This window comes from Elephantulus edwardii, unplaced genomic scaffold, assembly GCF_000299155.1.
Source record: "Elephantulus edwardii isolate Elephantulus edwardi_28Jun2011 unplaced genomic scaffold, EleEdw1.0 scaffold00115, whole genome shotgun sequence".
Classification (NCBI taxonomy): domain Eukaryota; kingdom Metazoa; phylum Chordata; class Mammalia; order Macroscelidea; family Macroscelididae; genus Elephantulus; species Elephantulus edwardii.
This window is the reverse complement of record NW_006399865.1, coordinates 2,641,958-2,665,990: the sequence shown is the minus strand read 5'-3', so window position 1 is coordinate 2,665,990 and position 24,033 is coordinate 2,641,958. Positions and strand designations below refer to the sequence as shown.

The 24,033-nt window shown below is 43.4% G+C and overlaps 1 protein-coding gene across 3 annotated transcripts in view; it reads left to right on the top strand.

Annotated features, from left to right (window-relative positions):
* MID1 (midline 1 (Opitz/BBB syndrome)) overlaps window positions 1-24,033 on the top strand; it is a 232,517-nt gene that overhangs the window by 178,954 nt on the left and 29,530 nt on the right. For all 3 annotated transcript variants that reach the window (XM_006892359.1, XM_006892360.1, XM_006892361.1), the window contains 2 exons: window positions 13,788-13,915; window positions 18,862-19,005. In XM_006892359.1, coding sequence (XP_006892421.1) covers window positions 13,788-13,915; window positions 18,862-19,005 — 272 coding nt within the window. The remainder of the gene's footprint in view (window positions 1-13,787; window positions 13,916-18,861; window positions 19,006-24,033) is intronic.

Below are 24,033 nucleotides of genomic sequence, written 5' to 3'. Positions count from 1 at the left end.
CATGAGAGAAGGTTGAAGCCATCTCTCCAGCCTCATCCACATGGGGTGGGACTTGACCCTGATGGCAGTGGGTTTGGCTTTTTGGTTTAACACCAGAGAAAGGAGCCCTAGTGGCGCTGTGCGTAAAAGAATATGGTTGCTACCCAAAGGTCAGCTGTCAGAACCACTTCACTCTCAAGGAGAAAGTGAAAGCTGTCCTTGTGTGTTCTCTTTTGCTGCCCTGGAGGCCTAGAAGTGATTGCACCGTGTCTGACACAGCCATGATGAGTTGATAGTAACTCATCTGCAGTGGATTTGTTCACGTCTTCACTACAAAGCCCCAGGAGACCGCCCACATGCTGGTCCTCCTGATGTCTGTGTTGCAAGGGTGGCACTGCCTTCGCTGCTTTCATGTGAAACTTACTCAACCTCCCTAGACTTGGCCTAAAGTTAAGCCCTGCAAGCCATCCCTTAATAATGCGGACACTCCAGTGGACAGATGCTTGCGTTACGCTTTGCAGCTGGGATCTATGAAGTCCTTCCTCCAGCTCAAGGTGGTATGATGACGCAGTGAAGTGACTATTCAGAGTCACATCTGTCATCTAGCCCCAAAAGAAGTGAACCCAGTATTCATTTTTGTTTGTGGTCTCTGATGATGGTGACCCCATCACGGCAGAATGAAATGCCACCTGGTCCTGGGCAAACATCCTCATGGCCAGTTGTAAACGTGACTACTGTGGTGCGTGGTGGGTCCATCGGCTCCCATTTTCAATAGATCACCAGGCCTTTATTCCCAGTCTGTCTTAGTCTAAAAAAGCCCCACTGGAACCTGTTCAGCTGCACAGCACCATGCAAGCCTCTGGCGGAGGGATGGAGCTCTGGTGGCCTAGTGGTAAGAAGCTGCACTGCCATCCCAAAGGCACAGGGTTCAAATCCACCAGCTTCTCCGTGGGAGAAGGAAGGACAATCTCCTCCCGTGCCTCTGAAAACCCGCTGGAGAGTCAGCTATGGGTCATTTCCAACTTGACGGTACACAACTGACAGATGAATGCATCAGTCGGGAATCAAACCTGGGCCGTCTTGCTGGAAAACAAGAATGCTGCCTCTCTACGTCACATATGTTCACTGGATCTTTATCTTCATATCGAAATATATCAGCGAATGCTTCTTGTCTGTCTGCCTTCCAGTTCTGGTATATATCTACCTGCCTCTGTTTCCTTGAGCCTCTCATAGAACATTCTCTCGAATAGAACTTTCTCCTTCTGCTCCCTATCACACCAGCTGTGACGCGTCTACCCCTTCTCAGCCATCTTTATTCTTCTACTCAGGTAGGAAAAGCCTACTAATAATTTTGAATCTTGAAGGCATTCCAACAGTGAGATTTAACATGCCATTTTCTGCACTATTAAACTGCTCACATTTGGCATGCATTCTGCTATCATGTATTAAGCCACAACTGCAAGAATGTCTTGAAGAAAAGTACAAAGAACACAAAGGAGAAAGAGGGTGAGGCTTTGTGTGATAGGAGCTGCTTCCACTCTGCAGTTGACTGCTGGGGTCTGCTCTGAGTGTAGTCAGGAGGAGGACTGGGGTGCTCTTTAGTATGGCCAATGCTTATTTTGCTCAAGTGCTCTAAGAGGGCAGGACGCTGGCCACCTGGCACAAGCACAGAGCAAGCTGCTTGCCTGCATGGGTGACTCTAGAAACAAGGACAACTATCCTAATAGGCTTGCTGAAGGCATAAAGTCAAAAGACGTTGTGTGCCGCCAAGTCAGAACTGACTCATAGCTGACCCTCCAGCAGGTTTTCAGAGGCAGTAAATCTCTTGGGAAGAGAATGCATTTCATTTTTCCACGGAGCACCTGGTGGACTTGAACTGCGTGCCTTCTGGTGGTAGTGCAGTTCCTTGCCACTAGGCCACCAGAGCTGCCTAAAATGAACAATGTGCTACAACTCACTAACACTATTCCTAGCACATAGGGAGCATACAAAAACCAATTCTATTCCCTCCTACCTCACTAAGATGACCCTAAAAGAAAACATATACTGTGTCCTAAAATCACACCAACTTGCTAGGCTTTGTGTAATTGTATATGCACCCTCGTAAAATTATACTGAAATAAAACAACAGTCAATCACTAAATCCAATCATAAGAGAGTTGGTCTACGAAATCCAAAAGTAAATCATGTTGAGTAGCAGAGTACCTTTGTTGAGAGAATATTGTTGTTGTTGTTGTTGTGTACCATCGGGTTGGAACGGATTCCTTGCTGACCCTCCAGCCATTTCAGAGGCAGTAAATGGCATGAGGGCAGAATGCCCATCCTTCTCCCAGAGCAACTAGTCGGTTCAAACCACACACCTTTGGGACTGCAGCGCAACGTCTCACTACTAAAATGCCTTATGAACTGCACTCCTTTTTCAGCACATCCCTGAGATTTTTTAAGAGTTCCTGCATGGTGCAGATGGTTACAGCCGATAGCATCTCATGGGGACCCACAGGTGTTAGGCTCAAATAGTGAATTCCAGTGGCTGACTTTTCTAAAGTAGATATTGTCAGGTCTCTCTTCCAAAGCACACCCCCATCATTCAGAGACTCCGCCTTGGAGATTGAACACACACAAACAGGGCCATCAAGTCAGTTCTGACTGGAACCTCCCCTCTGTTGCATTTCTGAGGCTGTAAATCTTTGTAGGAAAGGACTGTCATCTTCTGTGGGTCAGTTGACAGAGGCCAGCTGTTGACTCTCTGAGATAGCAGCCCAATACTTTATGCCCTGTGGCACCAGCGTTCTATATTACTGACATTAAGGGCATCAAATGAGAAAAAGAAACAAAAAGCTATCGCTGCCTCTGTTGGCGGTGGTGGTATGTTCCATCACGTCAAGTACGACTCATAGTGACCATATGAACCACAGACCTGCGCCCTGTCCTGTCCTGCGCCATCGTCATCACCTCGGACACACTCGAACCCACTGCTGCAGTCACTTTATCAGTTCATCTGGTTGAGGGTCTTCCTTTGTTGTTCTTGTGTGCTGTCTAGCCAGAACGATCCCACAGCTGACTCTCCACTGGGTTTTCAGAGGCACTAAATCCCGCAGAAGGGGATTACCCATCCTGCTTCTGCAGAGCAGCTGGGAGATTTGAACCATGTGCCTTTGGGATTGCAGCATGGCTTCTTACCAGTAGGCTACCAGAGCTCCCTAAGCATAATTAGTGGTTCACTAATTAGGCACCTCACCCTTTTAGCATCTAGATGGAAACTGATGTCCCTATGGCCCCGTTATATTAACAAGGAGAGCTTCACACAAATACGCACACACACACAGATATGACGATAACACAGGAAAATGTTTTAGAACTAAGTGCCAAGTTGGATTTTGGCAACTTATCAGCAAGACCAGAAAGTGAGGCACAAAGATTTGAGAAGCAAGAACATGGCTGCAAATGTTAAAGTTGGCTGATCTCCCCTTTCTTGTCATGCCAGTAAGAATTTGAAATAGTAGCCGGAGATACTTATCTTCCCTGTCATCCACAAAATATGTAGGTGTTAAAAACCCCAAATCATCTCCAGAGATTCTGGCTCTCAGGCTGTGCCGCCCAACCTCAGCTCTTTCAGTCGCCCAGCATCAAGATGGCACACGTTTGTAGCAGTGCCACTTGACAAACACATTTTCATTCCACTTTAGGGGACCATAGAGCCAGGTGTGGAGCAGTTCTCCTGTCACGTGGGGTTCTGCTTCATCCAAATCCATTCAGTGGTACCAAAGGACAGTAACCACATAAGCCAGAAGGCATTTGGGAACTGAATCTGTTTTAGATGAGGCTTCTACCACGGGAGAGGTGAAGGGTGGAAGCCAGAGGCAGTGAGATCCACTGACCTACTGAGGACCCGTTTTGTGCCCATACACACAGGTCAAAGTTAGATGTTTGCATCAGCTTAACTCAATGCGCTTTTCTGCACTGGACATCACACAACAGAATAACTCGATTATTTCCTCTAAAAATCCTGTCTGAATCCATCTGATAGCACCATATATGCCTTTGCACTTTTCTGCATGGATGCAGGTATCTCGAGCCCTTTGCTAGGTGGCATACTTGAAATTCTTAGAAGGCTAGTATTGAAGAGCAATTGTGTCTCTCTGGAGACTAAGGTGCGTCTGATACAGGCCATGGTCTTTGCAATCACTTGTTATGCATCAGAGAATTGGACAATGACCAAGGAGGATAGAAGGAGAATTGATGCCTTTGAGCTGTGGAGCTGGAGAAGAGTATTGAGGGTACCATGGACTGCTAGGAAAACAAACAGATTTGTCCTTGGAAGGGTTTAACTGGGTGGCTCCTTGGAGGCAAGGATTCTGAGGCTCCGTCTAACATACTTTGGACATGTTGTGAGGAGAGACCGGTCCTTAGAGAGGGACATCATGCTTGGGAGGGTGGAGGGACAGCTAAGGAGGAAAAGGCCCTCTATGAGGTGGATTGATTCAGTGACTGGGATAATTGGGATGGGAGTGTCAGAGACAGTGCGATTGGCACAGGACAGAGCAGAGTTTAGGGCTGTTGTACATAGGGTCGCTATGAGTCGCAAGCGACTCGACAGCACATAACAACAACAAACAACAGTCAAGTAAGGGGGTCATAACTAAAGGTACCATAGGTGGCAGACAGAGATTGTTTTCGTGGACTGTTCAATTGGAAATGACCCAAAGCTGAGCCTCCAGCAGGTTTTCAGAAGCATTTACTTGCTTGGGAGGAGACTGCTCATCCTTCGACTTAAAAGATTAGAAATGTCTTCTCCCACAGTTCTGAAAGCTGAAGTCTAAATCGGGCTGCTGCCATGTCGGTTCCTTCTGTGGGGCTCTCTCCTAGTTTCTAGCGTCTGCCAGCAGTCACTGGTGTTGCTCTGCTTGTAGATTTTCCTCATATGTCATCTTCCCTCATATTTGTGCGGCTCACAACAAACTATAGCTAACATTGAGAAGAATGGAAATCCCAGAACACTTGACTGTGCTCATGCAAAACCTTGTATGAGCAGAACAAGGGAACACGGCATGGTTCAAAAACGAGAAAGGATGCATCCTTTCTCCATAACTTTTTAGTCTATATGCAGAACAGCTCATTCAGGAAGCTAGACTTCATGAGGAGGAATGTGGCATCAGGATTGGAGGAAGACTCATCAACCTGCTTTATGCAGATGACACAACCTTACTTGCTGAAATTGGAAAGGACTTGAAGAGTTTGTTGCAGCAGGTCAAGGACTACAGTCTTCGATATGGGTTGCGTCTCACCATCAAGAAAACAAAGACCCTCACCACTGGGCGTCATGACAGATGGAGAACAGACTTACATTGTGAACAATTTTGTCTTGCTCAGGTCTACAATCAACACTTTTGGCACCAACAGTCAGAAAAATCTTAAGACAAATTACACTGAGAAAATCTGCGGTCCGGAACCTCTCCAGAGTACTGAGAAGCAAGGATGTCAGTCCAGAGACCAACATGCACCTGAGCCAGGCCATGGTCTTCACAATTACTCTCTGTGCATCAGAGAGCTGGACAGTGACCAAAGAAGACAGAAGAAGAATCAATGCCTTTGAGTTGTGGTGCTAGAGAAGAGTATTTTGACCATACCATGGACTGCAAAGAAAACAGACAGGTCTTTGTTGGAGAGGGTGAAACCAGAATACTCCTCAAAGACAAAGCTTTTGAAACTCTGACTCCCATACTTTGAGAATGTTGCCAAGGAGGATCAGTCCTTGGAGAAATAAGACCCTGGATGAGATGGATTATTGACAGAGCTACTGTGGCAGTGGGGTCAGCTTTGTCAGAGACACTGAGATTGGCTCAGGACAGGACAAGGTTCAGAGTTTTTCTCATAGGGTCACTATGAGTTGTAGTCGATGGGATGGTACATAACAACTGTCTTTTTTACACTCATTATAAGAAATTACTCTAGAGGAGTTTGATTTAGACTGTTCTATATGACCTCTTTAATATAGCCAAAGAAAATGCATTTCCAAAGAGGACCATGTTCATATTGTCACAGGTTAGGACTTCAACATAACGTTTTGGGCTCCACAATTCAATCCTTAACAGAATGTAGAGAGTATTTTCTTTTCCATTTACAGATGGCAAAGAGGCAAAGAAATCACTTTCTTAGGGCTCTTTACACATCTGTGAACAATACCTATAAGAGGCCTCCCCTTGCCTATCAGTTGTTCTTGTTGTTGCGTGGTTCCGTTGAGTCAGCCCCAATTCCCATCCTCGATACAAAACCCAGTGTGGCCCTGCTCCATCCTCTGTTGTTCTGTTTGAGCCCACTGCCTCAGCCACTTCGCAGTCCATCTCGTTAAGGCTCTTTCTCTTTATTACTCTACTTTGCCACACACGATGACCGTCTTCAAAGACTGGTCCATCTTGATGACATGTCCAAAATACAGGAGGTGAAGTCTTGTCATATCTGTTTCTAACGAGCATTCTTCCGTGAGGCTTCCAAGACAGATTTGTTTCTTCTTCTGGCAATTCTCTGTGCATTGAATGCTTTTTATCAACAGTGTAATTAAAATTTATTCATGATTGTTTTCTGTATTGCCCATCTTTGCATGCATCTAAGGTGATAGGAAACACAGTGCCTTGAGTCAAGGACAGCTTAGCTCTTAGAATGACATCTTTGCTCTTTAGTACTTTAAAGAAGTATTTTGCAGACAATTTCCCCAGTGACCTCCAGCATTTGATTTCTTGATTTCTTCAATGGGTGGCGATTTTGGATGTAAGTAAAATAAGTTAGCAGAAAATTTCCATCTCATCTATCATGTTGCCTTTTGGTACCCTTCTGAAGATTTTGGCTTTCTTCATGTTGAAGTATAACCTATTCCGAAAGCTGTAGTCGGCAAGTGCGTCAAGTCCTGTTTGTTTTCAGCAAGCGTGGCTGTGCTATCTGCGTATTACAGGTTGTCCATGAGTCTTCTTCCAATCCTGATGTAACATTCTTCTCCATAGAGTGCAACTTGTGGAATGACTTTCTCAGCATATAGATTTAATGGAGATAATAAAAGAACCCAGATTCATACCTCTCTATTTTTAACCATTCACTATCCCCTTGTTTCATCTCAGTAACTGCTGCTTCGTCTATGGACAGGTTCTGCGTAAGCACACTTCAGTGCTTTGGCCTTCTCCTTCTTCACCATGTTATCCATAACTTCTTAGGATCCACACAAATGTTTTTACATAGTGAGTAAAGCATAGATTAGACAGCTTCCTGATCATCTCCACTGTCAGCCAAGATCCATCTGACATCAGTAACGACATCCCCCCATCCACATCCTTTTCTGAATCTGGCTTGGATTTCTGGCAGTTAGGAACCACAATTAGTCCAGTTCACTCGGGTGCAGTATTGAGCCAACAGAGTCACACACTTGGCTTCTTGGTGAAAGGCGAGGAGGTGACGTTAAAGTCCCCACCCTCATCCAAACACTTGAAGCCTTTCTTGCCAGAGCTTAGGCCTCTTCACATTTTCAACAATGAATCCCAGTGTCACGCTAGTGACAACATTGTCGAGCAACTTCTCTCTCCTTCCTCTCATTTACACTTCTAGAATGCTGAACACGTGCCAGGAATATTCCAACTACAGTCACTGTTTTCTAATGCTTTCGAGCATCTCAGGGGCATAATTCTTTAACAGACTTGGTTTTTTAGAATGGGTTTAGGTTGATCAAAAATGCACATTTCCCATATAAACCCTCCCCCTCACATAGCCACCCTTTATTATTATATTAGCATACCACATCCCTAGAGTACATTCGTTACGGCTGTCTCACTATTACTTAAAGTCAGTAGTTCCCAGTTGGGTTCCCTCTCTGTGCTGTACCGTCCTGTGGGTTGTGACAGGTTCACAAGAGATGGTTGCACTGCCCTGCAAATGCCTTGGGCTTCACTTCCTCATCCCCCTCATATGCCCTGACCACTGCTCTTCTCACTGTGTCTGTAGTGTGGTTGTTTCCAGAAGGCCCTATACCTGGAGTCCTACCAGACGTAGTCTCCTCATACGGGCTTCTTTCACTTAGTGTGCATTTAAAGATTCCGGCACAGCTTTTCAGAGCTTGATAGTTCATTTCTTTAATTGCTGAATTATAGTGGCTAAAGAGTTGCACTGCCAACTCGAGAGAAAGATGGGCACTCTCCTCGTGCGCATCTTACAGCCTCTGAAAACCCACTGGAGGGGCAGCTGTCCATCCGTTCTGACACAGTGGGACTGAGTTGTTTGTTTAATATGGATGGACCATAGTCGGTATGTCTATGCACCTCTTGAAGGACATCATGGTTGCTTCCAGTGTTTAGCACTGATGGATGAAACTGCTACAAATATTCATGTACTGGTTTCGCTGGAATAATTTTCACAGTAAAGTTACATTCTCTTTGTAAGAGTCCAAATCTATGCAGAGTGATAAGAGGCACATGAAAAGCTCAGCTGAGAGTTTTCTAGATTAAGTGGAAGAACACAAATCTGACAGTTGTCTGTAGGCTGCCTTCAGCCAGGTTCATGACATTGTGTAAGTGATGGGGGGAGAAGGGGGCGACAACCACTGCACACACCATGCTTGGAAAGGTGGAAGGTCAGCAAAAAACGAGGAAGACCCTCAGTCACATGGATTGACAGTGACTGCAACAAAGGGCTCAGGTGTGTCCGAGGGCGAGGATGGCACAGGATAGGCCAGGGTTCAGATCTGTTGTTCACAGGCCTCCTATGAGTCGTATTCAACTTGACGATGGTGCATAACAATGTGTATAGGGGTGAAAATTATTAACACGCTAGGCTTCTAGTAGCAAAGAGGTTCTGAGTCCACCCAGAGACGCCTGAGAAGAAAGGCCTGGCAGTCTGCTTCTGAGAGCTCAGCCACTGAAGACTCGGTGGAGCGCAGTTCTAGTCTGACTCCTACGAGGCATTGTAGTTGGAACGGACTCCACAACAGCTGACTGGTGTATATGCAGGGTATCATGTGAGGCACTGGCTACTTTAGAGCAAAGGTGTAACCGCGACATCATTTCTCTCGAAATGTAGACTTTACAGGTAGACCCCAGAGATATTGTAGATTTTGTTTCCGACCAACAACATAAAGATAGTATCACTATAAAGGGTAAGCTTCCCCTGCCTGGTAGCCTATTATATGGGCAACAGCAGGGTGAAATTGTTTGAAATATTGCGAGGGTTACCAAAAGGTAAAACAAGGACACCAAGTGGGCACATGCTATATGCAGATGATAGGACAGTGCACATAGGAAAATTGTGTCCTGCAGACTTTTGAGTAACTGGGAGGAGGAGGTTTTGTATCAGATTTTCAGGCCTTTTTCCTAAGGCATCTCAAGCCGTGGTATTCTATTAAAGGCTCACACTTCCTCTTTCCAACTGTAGCTAAGAACAAAGGGAAAGCTCTTGTTGTTGTTGTTGTTGTTATGTGCCGTCGAGTCACTTGTGACTCATAGCGACCCTATGTACAACAGCCCTAAACTCTGCTCTGTCCTGTGCCAGTCGCACTGTCTCTGACACTCCCAACCCAATTATCCTAGTCACTGAATCAATCCACCTCATAGAGGGCCTTCCCCTCCTGCGCTGTCCCTCCAACCTCCCAAGCATGATGTCCTTCTCCAAGGACCCGTCTCTCCTCACAACATGTCCAAAGTATGTTAGACGGAGCCTCAGAATCCTTGCCTCCAAGGAGCCACCCGGTTTAACCCTTTCTAGGATGAATCTGTTTGTTTTCCTAGCAGTCCATGGTATTCTCAATACTCTTCTCCAGCACTACAGCTCAAAGGCATCAATCCTCCTTCTATCCTCCTTGGTCATTGTCCAACTCTCTGATGCATAACAAGTGATTGCGAAGACCATGGCCTGTATCAGACGCACCTTAGTCTCCAGAGAGACACCATTGCTCTTCAGTACTTTGGAGAGGTCCCCCACAGCAGACTTTCCCATGGCAAAGCCGGGCAGCTAAAGGGAAAGCTCTAGGCAAAGGAAAAACTCGACTTGGAGATTAGCAGGCTAAGTAGCTAGCTAGGGAGGAAGGGAGTAGTGTTGGCAACAAGTGAGGCCAGAAGAGGAGAGGCAGAGGGAGGCATGCTCAACCTTATACGCACACACGCACGCTTGGCAGAGAGGCAGAGGGTTTGGTCACAATTTCCATTTTTAGTAAAACCCAACATCTATGAAGTGCTATACATCAATAGACAAGAAAATGTGTATGCTTACACATGTTCACACTTGACATCGTTCTTCTCAATATCAGCTACAACTTATGATACACACAGTCAAATGCCTTTGCATAGTCAATAAAGCACAAATAGACACCCTTTTTATGTCCTCCGCTTTCCTCCAAGGTCCATCCAACATCAGCAGTGATATTGCTGGTGCCGCGGCTGCTGCTGAATGTCGTGGTCTAGCTATTTTTTTTTTTTTTTAGCTATTTTTAAATAGTCTACAGCAAGGTTTTACTTGCATGTGATATTAATAATGGTGTTCTATAATTTTTACATTCTGTTGGATGACCTTTTTGGGGAACGGAACAAATATGGATCTCTGCCAGTCATTGGACAGGAGGTTGTCTTTCAGATTTTTTTTTTTTTTGCCCAGCCTGGTGAGCATGTGTCCAGGGCTGCATCTACTGGGATGTCACTTGATATTTTATAATTTTTTTTCATTTCCTACTTATTTACAAAATTAGAATATATTGTTTAAGAACAAATTTTCTCAGTTTCCCTCACTGCCCCCCTGCACATCCTCATCCCTCTGCTTCCACCCTCTCCCACCCCTCTTGGATCCTCATACTCATTCTACAATAATGGTTTTATACAATATTTATCCTCGTAGGACTGAGTTAGTCCCCTCAGCATAATGCTCTCCAGTGCCTCCCAAGTTAGGTGATAATTCATAAAATCATTGCTCAGTGTTTTATAAATTCTTAAGGCTTTACATTTGGCCAGTGTCTTTAGTGGAACTTGAACTTCCTTCTTCACTACCATTGGTTCTTGATCATGTGCTAATTCCTAAAATGATTCCATGCCGTCTAATTCTTTTTAGTACAGTGACCATGAATTCCTTCCATCTTCTTTTGATGCTTACTGACTTATTCACGGGGTGCAGGGGGATTGTGTACCAGGAAGGGAGTTTTTCTTTTACTTTTCTTTTTTCTTTTTTTTTTTAATTATTATTAAATTTTATTAGTTTTAATGAACATTTACAGAGATTTTGGGTTTTCATTCATTCATTGTTGCACTGTTTTCTCTACCCTCCTCCCCAGTTTGTTCTTCTCCCCCCCCCAAATGTCTGTTTTAATTGTCCAGTTGCCACAGTGCTTGTTAAAGCCAGTTCTGATAAATCTCCTTTGTCAGTGTATCCTTTGCCATTCCCTATCACTCCTCCCTGAGAGAGACTTCACCCTGATTCATAAGGAAAAGGGGATGGCATATTCTCTTAGCTACTTCCTGCGGAAAAGGGACGCTGTGGGTTTCAGGGTGAAGATCTTCTCTCACTACTCTAAAGGGCCCCTTTGGCAGTAGGAAACACATAGACTATTATGGAGATTGAGTTTGGAATTTAGATGCACTGTTATCAATTGTGCTTAGCCGTACATGTTCATATCCTTGAAGATGTATCATGGAAGTGTTGCAGCCTATCTTTTACTTTTCAAAGAGAGGAGCGAACTGGGGTGGGGGTGAGAGAGGGCTAGGCGGAGAGAGAAGTACAGCAATGAATGAATGGAAATCCAAAATCTCTGTAAATGTTCATTAAAATTATTAAAATTTAAAACAATTTTAAAAACCCAATAGTGTCTTTCAGTATTGCAGCTCGAGGCTTGAATTTTTCAGCTGTTTTGTTTTGTTGTTTTTTTTAACTCAAAAAATGCTGAGCGAGAGCTTCTCTTTTTCTTTTCCAACTCTAGCTCTTTGCCCATTTCATTATACTACTTTGTTTTCTCGGACTGCCCTTTGAAACTTTCTGTTCAACTCTTTGACTTGCTGAGTTCTTCCCTTTGTTTTGGCATCTTTGCATTCCAGTGCAATATTCAGTGCTTTTTCTATCTTCCATTTTGGTCTTTTCTTTCTTCCCTGTCTTTGTAATGACCTTTTACTTTCCCCATGGGTAATATCTTTGATATCATCCCACAACTCATCTGGTCTTCGATCATAAGTGTTCAAAGGCTCAAACCCATTCTTGAGAGGGTTGTTAGATGCAAGTGGAGTAGACTCAAGGTCATGTTTTTGTTCTTGTGGACTTGCTTTCATTTTCTCCAGCTTCAATTTGAACTTCCACTTGAGTAACTCATGGTTAATTAAATAGTCAAGTACCTGGTCTGGTTTTGCCTGGTGATATTGAGCTTCTTAAACAACAAGATATAGCACATCATACATATAGTAGTGCTTTAGTAAACAGTATTTACTAATTTAAGAAAATGTAAAAAAACAAGATTACAAGTTCCATCATGGGTTTATTTGCTCAGATGCCATATGCTTCATGCTACAGTTATCTTCTTTTAAAGCAAATCAGTCACATTTTTTTCAATCGATCCAAATAATGATGCACTAACTACATTTAACAAATCAATGTGAGAATGCCTAGGAGGAGACTGGATCATACGAACGCTTTGCTTTCCAGCCTTCAAATGAGAACTCTAACAGAAAACTCTCTAAATGAAAGTGGGTGGATCTATTGGGGATGCTGTGAGAATACTCATGAATATTTTCCATGGCATCTGCTGGGAATATGGTGCAAGAAAATGAATACAAGACGGACAAGAAAGAGCCAGACCCAGCCTCTTTTCTCTAAAAGTTTATTTTAGAGAAAGAGTCGGAATTGATTAAAATAATCCTCTATTTGGAAACATTACCTTTTTCTTCTTTTTTTAATCATTACTTTTCTTGTTATGCCATTTGAAATGTTTGGAGCTCTCTTCTTTGAAGTGGGCCAGGTCCTGGGTCTGAAATGAACAAACAGTTCTACAGACAGATGTGCGAAGATTCAACCAGGCCAGGCTGCTGCATGAAGTATGAATATCCACTCGCCTCCAGGGGAATTTGTTTTCATTAAGTATGAAGAAAGAGAGTAAAACTATTCTGTTGGGGTTTCGTTTTGGAAAAAAGCTTGCATTCACTTTTTTTCTCTCTTTCTGTGTTGAACCCTGCTAAAGCTCCTGTATAAAAGCAACACTTTTTAAAATCATTATTATTCTTATTATTTATTATCATTGCAGTAAAATATAACAGATTATTCGCATGTGTACAATTCAGTGACATAATTACCTTCTGTGTTGTGCATCCGTCACCACTATCTGTTTGCATTTTTTTCCCCCTTTAACTGTCATTCGTTCCCCTTTTGGCCGTGCTTCTCTCTCTCCCCTCAACCTTTGCTGCCCACTAGAAATCACTGGTCCCTCTGCATTTACTGATTGTAGAGATTTCCTTTAAGTCAAATCACGCAGTCTGTGTCTTTCATTTTGTGGCTGACTTACTTCACTTGGTAGAATCTTTTCAGAGTTTTTCCATGTTGTAAAGTGTGGCAGGACTTCATTGTACAGGCAGTCCACAAATCACTTATCGGACAGGATGGACACTTGGGTTATTTGTGTTTGGCAGCTGTGAATAATGCTGCAGCCAGTCCCAGCCTTCAAGCCTGTGGGGTATATCCTTAATAGTAGGATTGCTGGGTCAGGGGTTTTTTTCCACTGATATTTATTTGCCTCTTATTTTTTTTCATCTTTAAGCAATGACAATTAAAGCCATCTTGACATTTCTAAAACCTGTTTTTTTTTTTTATAATTACAGAGTTTCCATGGCAACTGCTTCCTCCCAGGTTCTAATTCCTGAAATCAACCTCAATGACACGTTTGATACCTTTGCCTTAGATTTCTCCCGAGAGAAGAAATTGCTTGAATGTCTGGATTACCTAACAGGTATTATCTTTTATGTTATCTTTAATATTGTAAACACTCAGTTACAGTCTTGAGTCCTTTTCTGGGAAATCTCCGTTTTTGCTCTTAGGCCTTCAAGTGACTGGATGGGGCCCATCCAAATCATGGAGGGAAATCACCTTGACTTAAAGTCAACTGTTTGTGTATGTTAATCACAACTATGAAAGACCTTCACAGCAACATGGAGACTAGTATTTGAGCAAACAGCTGGAGGCTGGATCCTAGTCAGATTGACACAGAAATTAGTCTTCACAGCATCTGACTCACAAAGAGTTAGGTTGGAAGAGAAAAGCTGACAGGCAACGTTAATGCACCATCTCCCCTTCTCCAGCCCTTTATAGTTACAGTCCCATTTAATCTTCACGACACTGACTGCTGGTAAGTATTCGAATCCTTATTGTGCAAAGAAGGAAGTTCTTCTGACTTGTGAGAGGGCAGATAGCTAAGCAGAGGCAGAACTGGTAACTGTACCCACTCCAAAGACCTCTGCTTTGCCTCAAAAAAGGCTGAACTCCATCACAAATGTAGCAGAAATCCCCTTGAAAGTCCTAGTACCAAGTATCCAAAAGCACAGAGTTGATAGACATTTTTTTTCTCATCAAGCTTAAGAAAAACCCCACAAAGCCAACAACCAAATGAGAACTCCATGCTCCTCCTGTCCCTAACCATGCCTGTCACATGTGGCCCAGATAGACACCCATGTCTGGCCTAACCAAAAGCTACTGCTGCTTGTGACATGCAGACAGTACAGTGGCACAGTGAAGTGAGCTGTGTCTGACCTTAGGACATGCAGTGTATGAGAGAACCACATCTCTAACTTAACGCATCAGCTCCCCAGCTGCATGTTTTCAGGAGAGTGGTTGGCAGAGGAGGAGCAAGAGAGGGGGAACAGTATGTGATGGTTTTGTTTACCATCTGGGTAGGAATCACAGAGTTCTATATTCCAGGAACATGTATCCAGAAAACCAGAGCTTGCTTGGTTTGGTTTCCTTCTACATTCCTGCATTTACAAGAAAGTCAAGTTGTCCCACAAACATCTTTTTCTCTTATGTCATTCGCTTTTACATCCTATAACTATAGTTTGGATGGGGGGGGCGAAGAGATGTACTCAAAAAGCATTTACATGAATGGAAATACAAAATTTCTGTAAATGTCCATTAAAATTAATAAAAAAGTGTTTTAAAAAAGCATTTACAGAAAGGAACTGAATTTCGTTTCAAATATTTATGATGGATATAATGCCCTCCTTTTTAAGGAGATATATCTCAACCAACACTCTGCATTAGAATTTGTTAGACGATGGCTGCATTCTATAGCCCCTCTGGCCAGCACAGTGGTGGCTAATAGTCACATGGAACTGCTGAGAATATGACTAGTGAAGTTTGACTTTGACTTTAGCTACACGTCTTTGAGATCTGAACAACCCACATTCTAGGAGCTTCTGGATTGGATAGTGTAGGTTTAGATTTCCCCAGGCCAGGTTCTTTTTTTCACTGTGATATCCTCTTTAAAAACGCCTTTTTTTATGTGTAATTTTGAAATAAGTTTTGTCACACACACACACAAAGAAAACAACACACCAAAACCAAACCCAGTAAATCAAGTAGAAGTAACCAGACCCATTGAAAATGCTCCTGTCACAGAACTGGGCAGAGACTGGTCATCCAGTGATGACCCCATGCTCTTTTTATTGTGCCGTTCTAATTGTTCCTTCTTTTAACCACATGATCCCAATACAGCTATTCCACCTCTAAGCAACATGCTCATGTTTCTGGGTTGAAAGAAAAGAGCACAGGATGAACAAAAAGAATCTGCCAGTCAAGTCTGCCCTTCAGTCAGGGAAAGAAAGGTGTTATTTAAGAGACTACCTAGCAAATCTCCACAAGGTCACCAAAAGCCATGGGCAGAGAGGGAAAATGGACAAATGGCTGTTTTGTACAAAATAAGGGTTTTGTTGACAAGAATGTGCCCACCCAATTCCCATTCTAAGCACAGCATGAATACCAAAGTGCTGATTAAAGGGGAAATTTATTTGTGCTGAATGTAATGTGCATGCCATCTATCACCGTGATGGTTGTTTACCCTGAACTAAAGCCCATATGGGCTACCTGGTAGTATGCCTTCTTAGCCGTCAACTCCAAAGAGAAATGTGGTCCCTTTCTAGACATAACATGGACCGTGGCCATAACACACGATGCTTGACTGATACTGCCAAGTCCAAATAGTTTATCAGACGTTTGTAAGCAGGAAGCGCAGTGTTTGTGGAGTATTAGCCCCCTGTTCCTCGTGTTCTGTTCGAGACAGAGGCAAGAAAATAACAGCTCCAGTCTCCACTCTGTGGATATTGAAATTGGCAGCAGGCCGCTGCAACCATTTACAGTAAATTGTATATTGACTTTTCACGACAAAACCCAATGGGTTTATCATCAAAACAGGGTGATTATATTTAATGCCTAGCTGCAAAAACAAGATCCCCCCTCCCCCATCATCGTGCCTCTAAGTGAGATGTCAAGTTAATAACCAACCCAGGGAGGTGATTTTTTTTTCCCTTCTCTCCCTGATTGTGGCTACTGCCATGTGTCTCGCAGTTATTTGCCTATTTTGAAGATAGGCTTTCTTTGTATTTAATGAAATACCGCAAGGCAGAAAGCGCAAGCTCGTTTGCCTGTGGTTGGTGGAGATGTGAGCCAGTGGACTAGTTCAATTATGGGAGCGCAAGGATTTCTCCAGCGGTGTGTGCAGGACTGCGTCCACACCCACAGGGACCACCCAGACAATGGCGAGCACATTTGGTGGCGCAGCTGGGGCTCCCCCGTGGAAAGCATTTCCTGGTGGCAGAGCTGACTCGCGCACATCCAGGTTCCAACACAGCATGCTCAGTCTTGCATGTGGATACTTTGGGAGACAGATGTATAAATATATACTCCAGAAAGAATGACTTCAGCGTATGTTAAAAAAACAAAACAACAACCCCACCAAACCCAGTTGCCATCAGATCTATTCCAATTGCTGGCAAGCTTGCATGTCTACAAGTAGGACTGTGCCCCACTGGGTTTTCAGTGGTTGAGGTTTGAAAAGGAGATCATCAGGACCTCCTTTCAGAGCACCTCTGTGTGGACTGGACCCGCCAATCTTTTGGTTAGCAGCCAAAAGCCACCAAAGACTCCTAAGGTTATGTAGGATCCCTCTATTTTAATGCAGAACGTAACACATTGTTATAGCGAATCACTCATTTCCATGGAATGCATTCTGTAGCAGACATAGCTAGGCTACTTGGTCTACTCTATGGCCAGCCTACCAAGTTTCTTACTATTTAGGAATCTTATCCTAGGTAGAGTTTCAGGTGGCAAAATCAAGACGATGAAAATAATCCATGTTAAGACCACTGTTGCATAACTAGAAAGATAACTAGGTAAAAAGTGTATGAGGATCCAAGGGGAGGAGGGGAGGATCAGAGGGGTGTGATGGCCAGGGGGTCAGCATAGGGTCACACAATTTGATGAGCGCAGGGGTGGGTGGGTAAAGGAAATGCAAAAGATCTGGTGTGAAACACAACGTATACGAACTCTGAAAGCAAACCAGTAGAAAAGAAAACTTTTCTTTCAAAAAATAAAAGTAACCATTTTCAAAAGTCTGACTCTCAGATTTATTTTGGACTTGTTAATCCTGATCAAAGTTTTGAACAGATCTCTATGATCATGTCAGAAAAGCTCGAGAGTAGTTCATCTGTAGAATGCAGCTATGTGTCTCTTTTTGTTCAATACGGTGTATGCAAAAGTGACAGCAGACGCCCTAGATCAGGAGTTGGCAAACCTTTTCAGTAAAAGGCCAGATGGAAAATATTTTAGGCTTTGCAGGTCATTCAGTTACAACTGCTCAGCTCAGCTATTGCCAAAAGCAGCCATAGATAATATGTAAATAAATGGGCATGGCTGTTTTCCAATAAAACTTTATTTAAAAGAATAGGCAGTGGGCCAGATTTGACCCACAGGCCACAGTTTGATAATCTCGGCTCTAAACTATCATTGCCAATGGAAAGCACTCTTTGCCGGATCTTTTTCTTGCCCATAAACTCTTCTCATAAAACCTGCCACTGAAATCAATATAGTAGGGAGTCATTTGAAAAATAATTATTTTGGAAATATTTGGACGTTTCTCTGTTCCAGGATGTGTTAAGGAAATAAAATAGCAGCCCTCTCCAGGTAACACAGTTAACCAAATGTCACAGAGTCATATTTCTCTTGGGGAATAAAATGAACTATTCATACTTGACTGATAATCACACTCAATTTAAAATAACTCTTGAAGTTGAGAAAAGAGAAAAAACAAGGGTTGCACTAATGCACTTTTCTCATAAGGCATAAAAAAATATCCATTGAAAGAAAAATTTTAAGCAATGATTTGGCTCATTTGCTATGAGATAACAAAACATTGACATCTTTCCACTTGGGTACCTCAATATGAAAATAGCAAGCGTCATGTAGATCAGAGATTGGCAAATTTTGGCATACAGTCCATGCCCACCCTTCTGCCTATTTTTGTAAATAAAGCTTTGTGAGAACCCAGCCACGTTCATTCATGTGTTTTGCCAACTGCTACTTTCACTGCAGTGGTGTTGAACAGTTACGACAGAGACAATACACTACAAAATTTGAAGTATTTGCCATCTAACCCTTGATTGCAAAAGTTGTCTGTCTATTGAATGTAGAGGAAGGAAATTTTGTGTTTCTTTTTTTTCCCCTTCTGCAGAAAACTGTCTGGTAAACAAAGCTAAGTTCTTACTGGCTTATGAGCTGCAGTGCCGTTAAGAACCACTGTGATAATCTCCTAGCCGGATGTGTGGGAGGGTAGTGCTGACGGCCGGGAGTAGAAAGATCTACTTGGACTAGTCAGTGTCTTGAAACTGATGAGCATTCTTGCCCCCACAGCTCCCAACCCTCCTACAATCCGAGAAGAACTCTGCACAGCATCCTACGACACCATCACTGTCCACTGGACCTCTGACGATGAGTTCAGCGTGGTCTCCTATGAGCTCCAGTACACCATCTTCACGGGACAAGCCAATGTTGTTAGTGAGTATCACATCACACTACCTCTACTTCTCTACTTGGTGGCTGCGTTCACAACAGCTGCATTCCTGGTCTCCGACCTTCATGGAACACAAGGAAAGAGCGAGCTTGTCACGTTGAAAGGCTTACTTGGTGTTCATCAAAGAGCCTAGAAAAGTTATACCCTCTGGTAAACAACCTGAATGAATCTCACATATTGTTAAAGCGCCAAGCAAGAAACAAACGAAAAAAAAAATTAGGGACAGGTTTACACAGAGAATCATTCTTGGAATGGGAAGGGCAGGAGAGGAAGGGAAGGGCAAACAAAAGCCTATCCACAGTATGGATCTGTTTACAGAAGGTTCAAAATGGAAGTCAACTATTTCATTGAAGAATGCACACCTAGGTGTTACATCGGTCTCACAAAGCAAAGACGTGCATACCTCTAGAACGGCAGGGAAATGGCACCATTGAGTGCTCCTGGAGTCAAAGGACCTATTTTGTAACATGCTTGCATCATGGTACCATCCATTTTGGTTTATGTACTTTTCTGTAAGTGTATTACACACATACACACACACTTAGTCCTATTCCAAAGAAAATCCGAGGCCATGATTGGAAGTCTAAGTAATTACACGCGCACCCACGCACGCAGAGACACATTCCACCCCCGCCTCCGAACTAAAGCCCATTGCTGTTGAGATGATTCCAGCTCCTATCAACCCTACTGGACAGGGCAGTTTCCTAGGCTGGCATCTTTGCAGAGGCAGATTGTTGGAGTTTTTTCCTGCAGAGCTCACTTTTCCATGAGCAGCTAAGTGTGGAAACCACTGCCCCACCAGTGGGCCCAGTTGTCCCCTATCCGGGAGGAACTCCAGGCTGTGCCCTGAAGCAGGGTTTATGTGAGGCTGATTTGAAATTTGGCATCACGAACAATTTTATGTTCGCAAATAGTAGGAGCCAGCAAGGAGAGCGACTCCCCCACACTGTGGCATTTACTTGAATCGAGCCAATTGCAAAGGAATGGGGGTGGGTGGGGGGAAGAGACGTGCAGGAGAGGAAGTTGAACTTTCTTAGCCAGGAAATGAGACCACGCTAAAGTGGAAAAGAGTGTTGACTTGCAACACAAGATGTTTCGATAAATTCCTTATCGACCAAATGTGCTTTCCTAGCATCAGCCTTGTCTCTGTTAACTGCACTACACTTTCCTGCCAGTAAAGACACCCTTGCTGTTGGCTCCAGCTCACGGCAACTCCATGTATGTCACAGGAGAACGGGGCTTCATAGAACTGACAATGACCGGGTGCTTACGGAAGGAGGTCATTAGGCCTTTCTGCTAAAGCGCCTCTGAGTAAGCTTGAATCTCCGACCATTTGGGTAGTAGCCAAGCGCATCAGCTGTTTGCACTGCCTATAGCTTTCCTAGGGGGCCCTGGTGGCTTAGGGGTAAACAGTTGTGCTGCCAACCGGAAGACACATGGTTCAAATCCATCAACTGCTCCACACGAAAAGATGGATAGTGCACTTCTGTGTGATTTACTACCTCTGAAAAGCCACTGGGAGATGTTCTAGGAGGTTGGTTTCACCTCCCTGATACATAAACATCAGAGTTCCTCCTACAATACTGAGGCATGTGATGCCCAAAATAGAAATTTGGTTTGGAATTAATTACTAGTGAAATCAGAAAGATCTCGGATTCTAAGTGACTAATTTTGGTAATGATCCAAATGGCTCTCCGCCTGCACAAGCCTCTCACTTCTCATCCCCAGGTTAGTAGGTGGGACAAGAAGGTCTCAAGGGAGGTCAGAGTTCAACGAAGGCTTTAAAGATTCTGCTTATTACCCTCAAGTCAGAACCGACTCATAGCTGACCTTCTAGTGAGTTTTCTGAGGCTGTAAATCACACAGAAGAAGACTGCCCATCTTTCTCTCATGGGGCCTTCGAACCACCGTATCTACTGGGCCAGATAAAAGATGTTAAAAGATGAATGAGTGGGTGTGATCCCAGAGCCATCGCCAAGAGAAAGCCTTCAGAGACATAAAAGAGCAAGGAATACTGGAGGATGTTGTGTGATTAAATATGGCAGGGTCATTGAATGAGGAAGGAGAGCGAGAGAGATGGGACTGATGGTAGATGCTGTGGATTCAGCACCAACTTGCATCTGCAACCCTATGTACAGCAGGGCAAAAACCCATCATCACAGTCACTCTGGCTAATCCATCTCAACAGAATCAAAACTCAAACTCACGTCAGTTTAGCTCCAAAATACACCGAACTGTCCGGCAGCAGCTAGATCCCTGAATGTCGCCCAGGACACATGTCTGTATTCTCACTCTGTGTGCACTTCTAGAGAAGTTTGGGCCCACATTTCCTCATCACTGACTTCTGACACTTACAGGGCTTCACTGGCATGTTTGGAAACACTGGTACTGTAACAGGCATGGCTTTGGCTTTGTTAGGATTTCGCTTTCTTTCTGGTATCCTTTCTCATCCCAGGTTTTAGAAGCTTTTCTAAAGTGTACTGAATGGAGCTTTGGTGTTGCACTGCTAGCCAAAAGACCACGTGTAGCCAGTGATTTGACTCCACCACTGGCTCTGAGGGAGAAAGACAGGCAATCTCGTCCTGTCAGTATTTACAGCCTCAGAGGATTAACAGTGAGTCAGATTTGACCTGAGACAGTGGGCTGTGTATTATGTTAGGTGTCATTATTTATAAGGTAACCATACACATGCAAATCATGATGATATAGTTTCAATTTTTACTACACAGCCACCCACACATATAGTTGAGATATAGATGAGTATGTGTGTATATGTGTATAGTAAAAACTGGGTCTTTTTCAGTGTCTATTACCCAAGACAGGCTATTTATAGATGAAGATAAATGCACATATTCCTAGATTCTTTCTTTCAGGACCCATACCATAATCAGTTCATACTTTGCTAAGTTTTTCCACTAAAGGTTATATCTGAGCTCCATTCCATTTTAGCACATGGAAAGAACTGGCTCATTCATTTTTTTAAATGGCTTAATATCCTGTTATGAAAATGTACTTTGATTTCTTTGAGCCATTTCTATTGGTATTTAACATATTTCTAATCTTTGGCTAATTCTAAACAGTGCCCCAGTGAGTATCCTTGACCCCTTCTCCTTTCTCACTGGGGGAATTAAATCTGTCATGTAAGCCTTTGAGGAGGTGCAATTGCCAGGTCAGAGATGATCTGCGTTTTAAATTTGGGTTGGCATTGCCAAATTGTCCTTCAAAGAGGTTAAATATTATTTTAAATAGTATTTTCCAGCTGTGTGAGCTTATATTTCACTGTTCTTTGATACCTAGCCCATGAATTTAACATGGAATTAAAGTCCAGTAAGATTTTCAAACCTTGATTATACTTCACTATAAAACTAAATATAGAAAGGACTCTGTAATCATTAATGTAACAGTAAGTAGTCACCCCTTCGTTCAAGCACGAGTTTTCAACCAGAGGCACCTGGGCCTCCTCAGGGGATATTTGGAAATGTCAGAAGGCATCTGTATTGTCACAGCCAGGTCAGGTATGCTACTGGCATCTAGTGCGTAGGGGCCAAACCCAACCCACTGCCATCAAGTCAAATTTCCAGAGTTAGATCACTTTCGCTTTGTCCTATGGAGCGATTTGAACTGCTGACCTTTTAGTGAGCCACCCAGCAGATGAATGTCTTCATCACAGCACCGCTGGAGGCCAGGGGGATGGGGTGGAGGAAATGGCGCTGTTGCTCTTCCTGTGTTTTGCAAGATGTGGATCAGAGAACCGAAGGACAGAGAGGGGAAAGCTAGTTCTATTTTGCAGCTATCTGAGGAAGCAAACTCTTCTCTCTCCTCCTCAACCTCCTCTCCAGTAGAACCCTTTTCAAACTCCTGGCGTCCACTGGCCCCTCTCAACTCTCCCAGCTTTCTTCCCTTTGTTTATTTGCAAGTCAGAATGTTAGTATGGGGAAACCTCTTATCTAAGGACACTCTCAAGAAGCAGCTTCTTAGCCTTATCATTGGGCTCACCTCCGAGAATCTCCCATCTTCCCTGACAAAGTTAAGCTTCAACATGCATCTCAACCAATCTGCACAGTCAGACATGGTGTCTCAAGATGTTCCTAGACCCACAAACTCCACTTCTGCCTCCTATGAAATGCTTTCCTCCAAAGTTGTTTTTTTAATAAATTTTATTTTATTAATTTTAAAGAATATTTACAGAGATTTTGGATTTCCATTCATTCATTGTTGCATTTTTCTCCCTGCGCAGCCATCCCCCTCCCCCAGTTCACTCTCCTCTTTGAAAAGTAAAATTCTTTCATTGGTATACAATCCCCCCACATCCGCCCCACAACCACCCCAAGTACACTCCACTATGCAACCTTAATTCTGGACTCTTGTGATAACCATAATACCCTATCATATATTGCTCTTAAATTGTTCTCTCCCTCATCTGTTTCAATGCAGTATGCATAATTTATCCAGTTTTTCTCAGTCTTACCCCACCCCAATGTCAGTCCTGTTTTACAACAGTGGCACCATGCAGTATTTGTCCTTTTGTGACTGAGATACTTCACTCAGCATAATGTCCTCCAGAGTCACCCATTTTGAATAATATTGCATGAGTTCCTAGTTTTTCAATGCAACGTAGTATTCCATTGTGTGAATATACCACAGCTTCTCTATCCATTCGTGTGTTGATGGGCACTTGGGTTGTTTCCAACTCCTTGCTATTGTGAACAAAGCTGCGATAAACATGGGTGTGCAAATATCTGCTTGGATGTCGGTTATGGCCTCCTTGGGTATATTCCCAGTAGTGGAATTCCTGGGTCAAATGATATGTCTATTTGCAACTTTTTGAGAAAGCACCATACCGCCTTCCACAGTGGTTGCACCATTTTACACTCCCACCAACAGTGAATAAGGGTTCCAGTTTCTCTACAACCTAGCCAGCATTTGTTGCTTGCTGTTCTGTTAAATTTTGCAATTCCAACTGGGGTAAGATGATATCTCATAGTTGTTTTGATTTTCATCTCTCTTAGAGC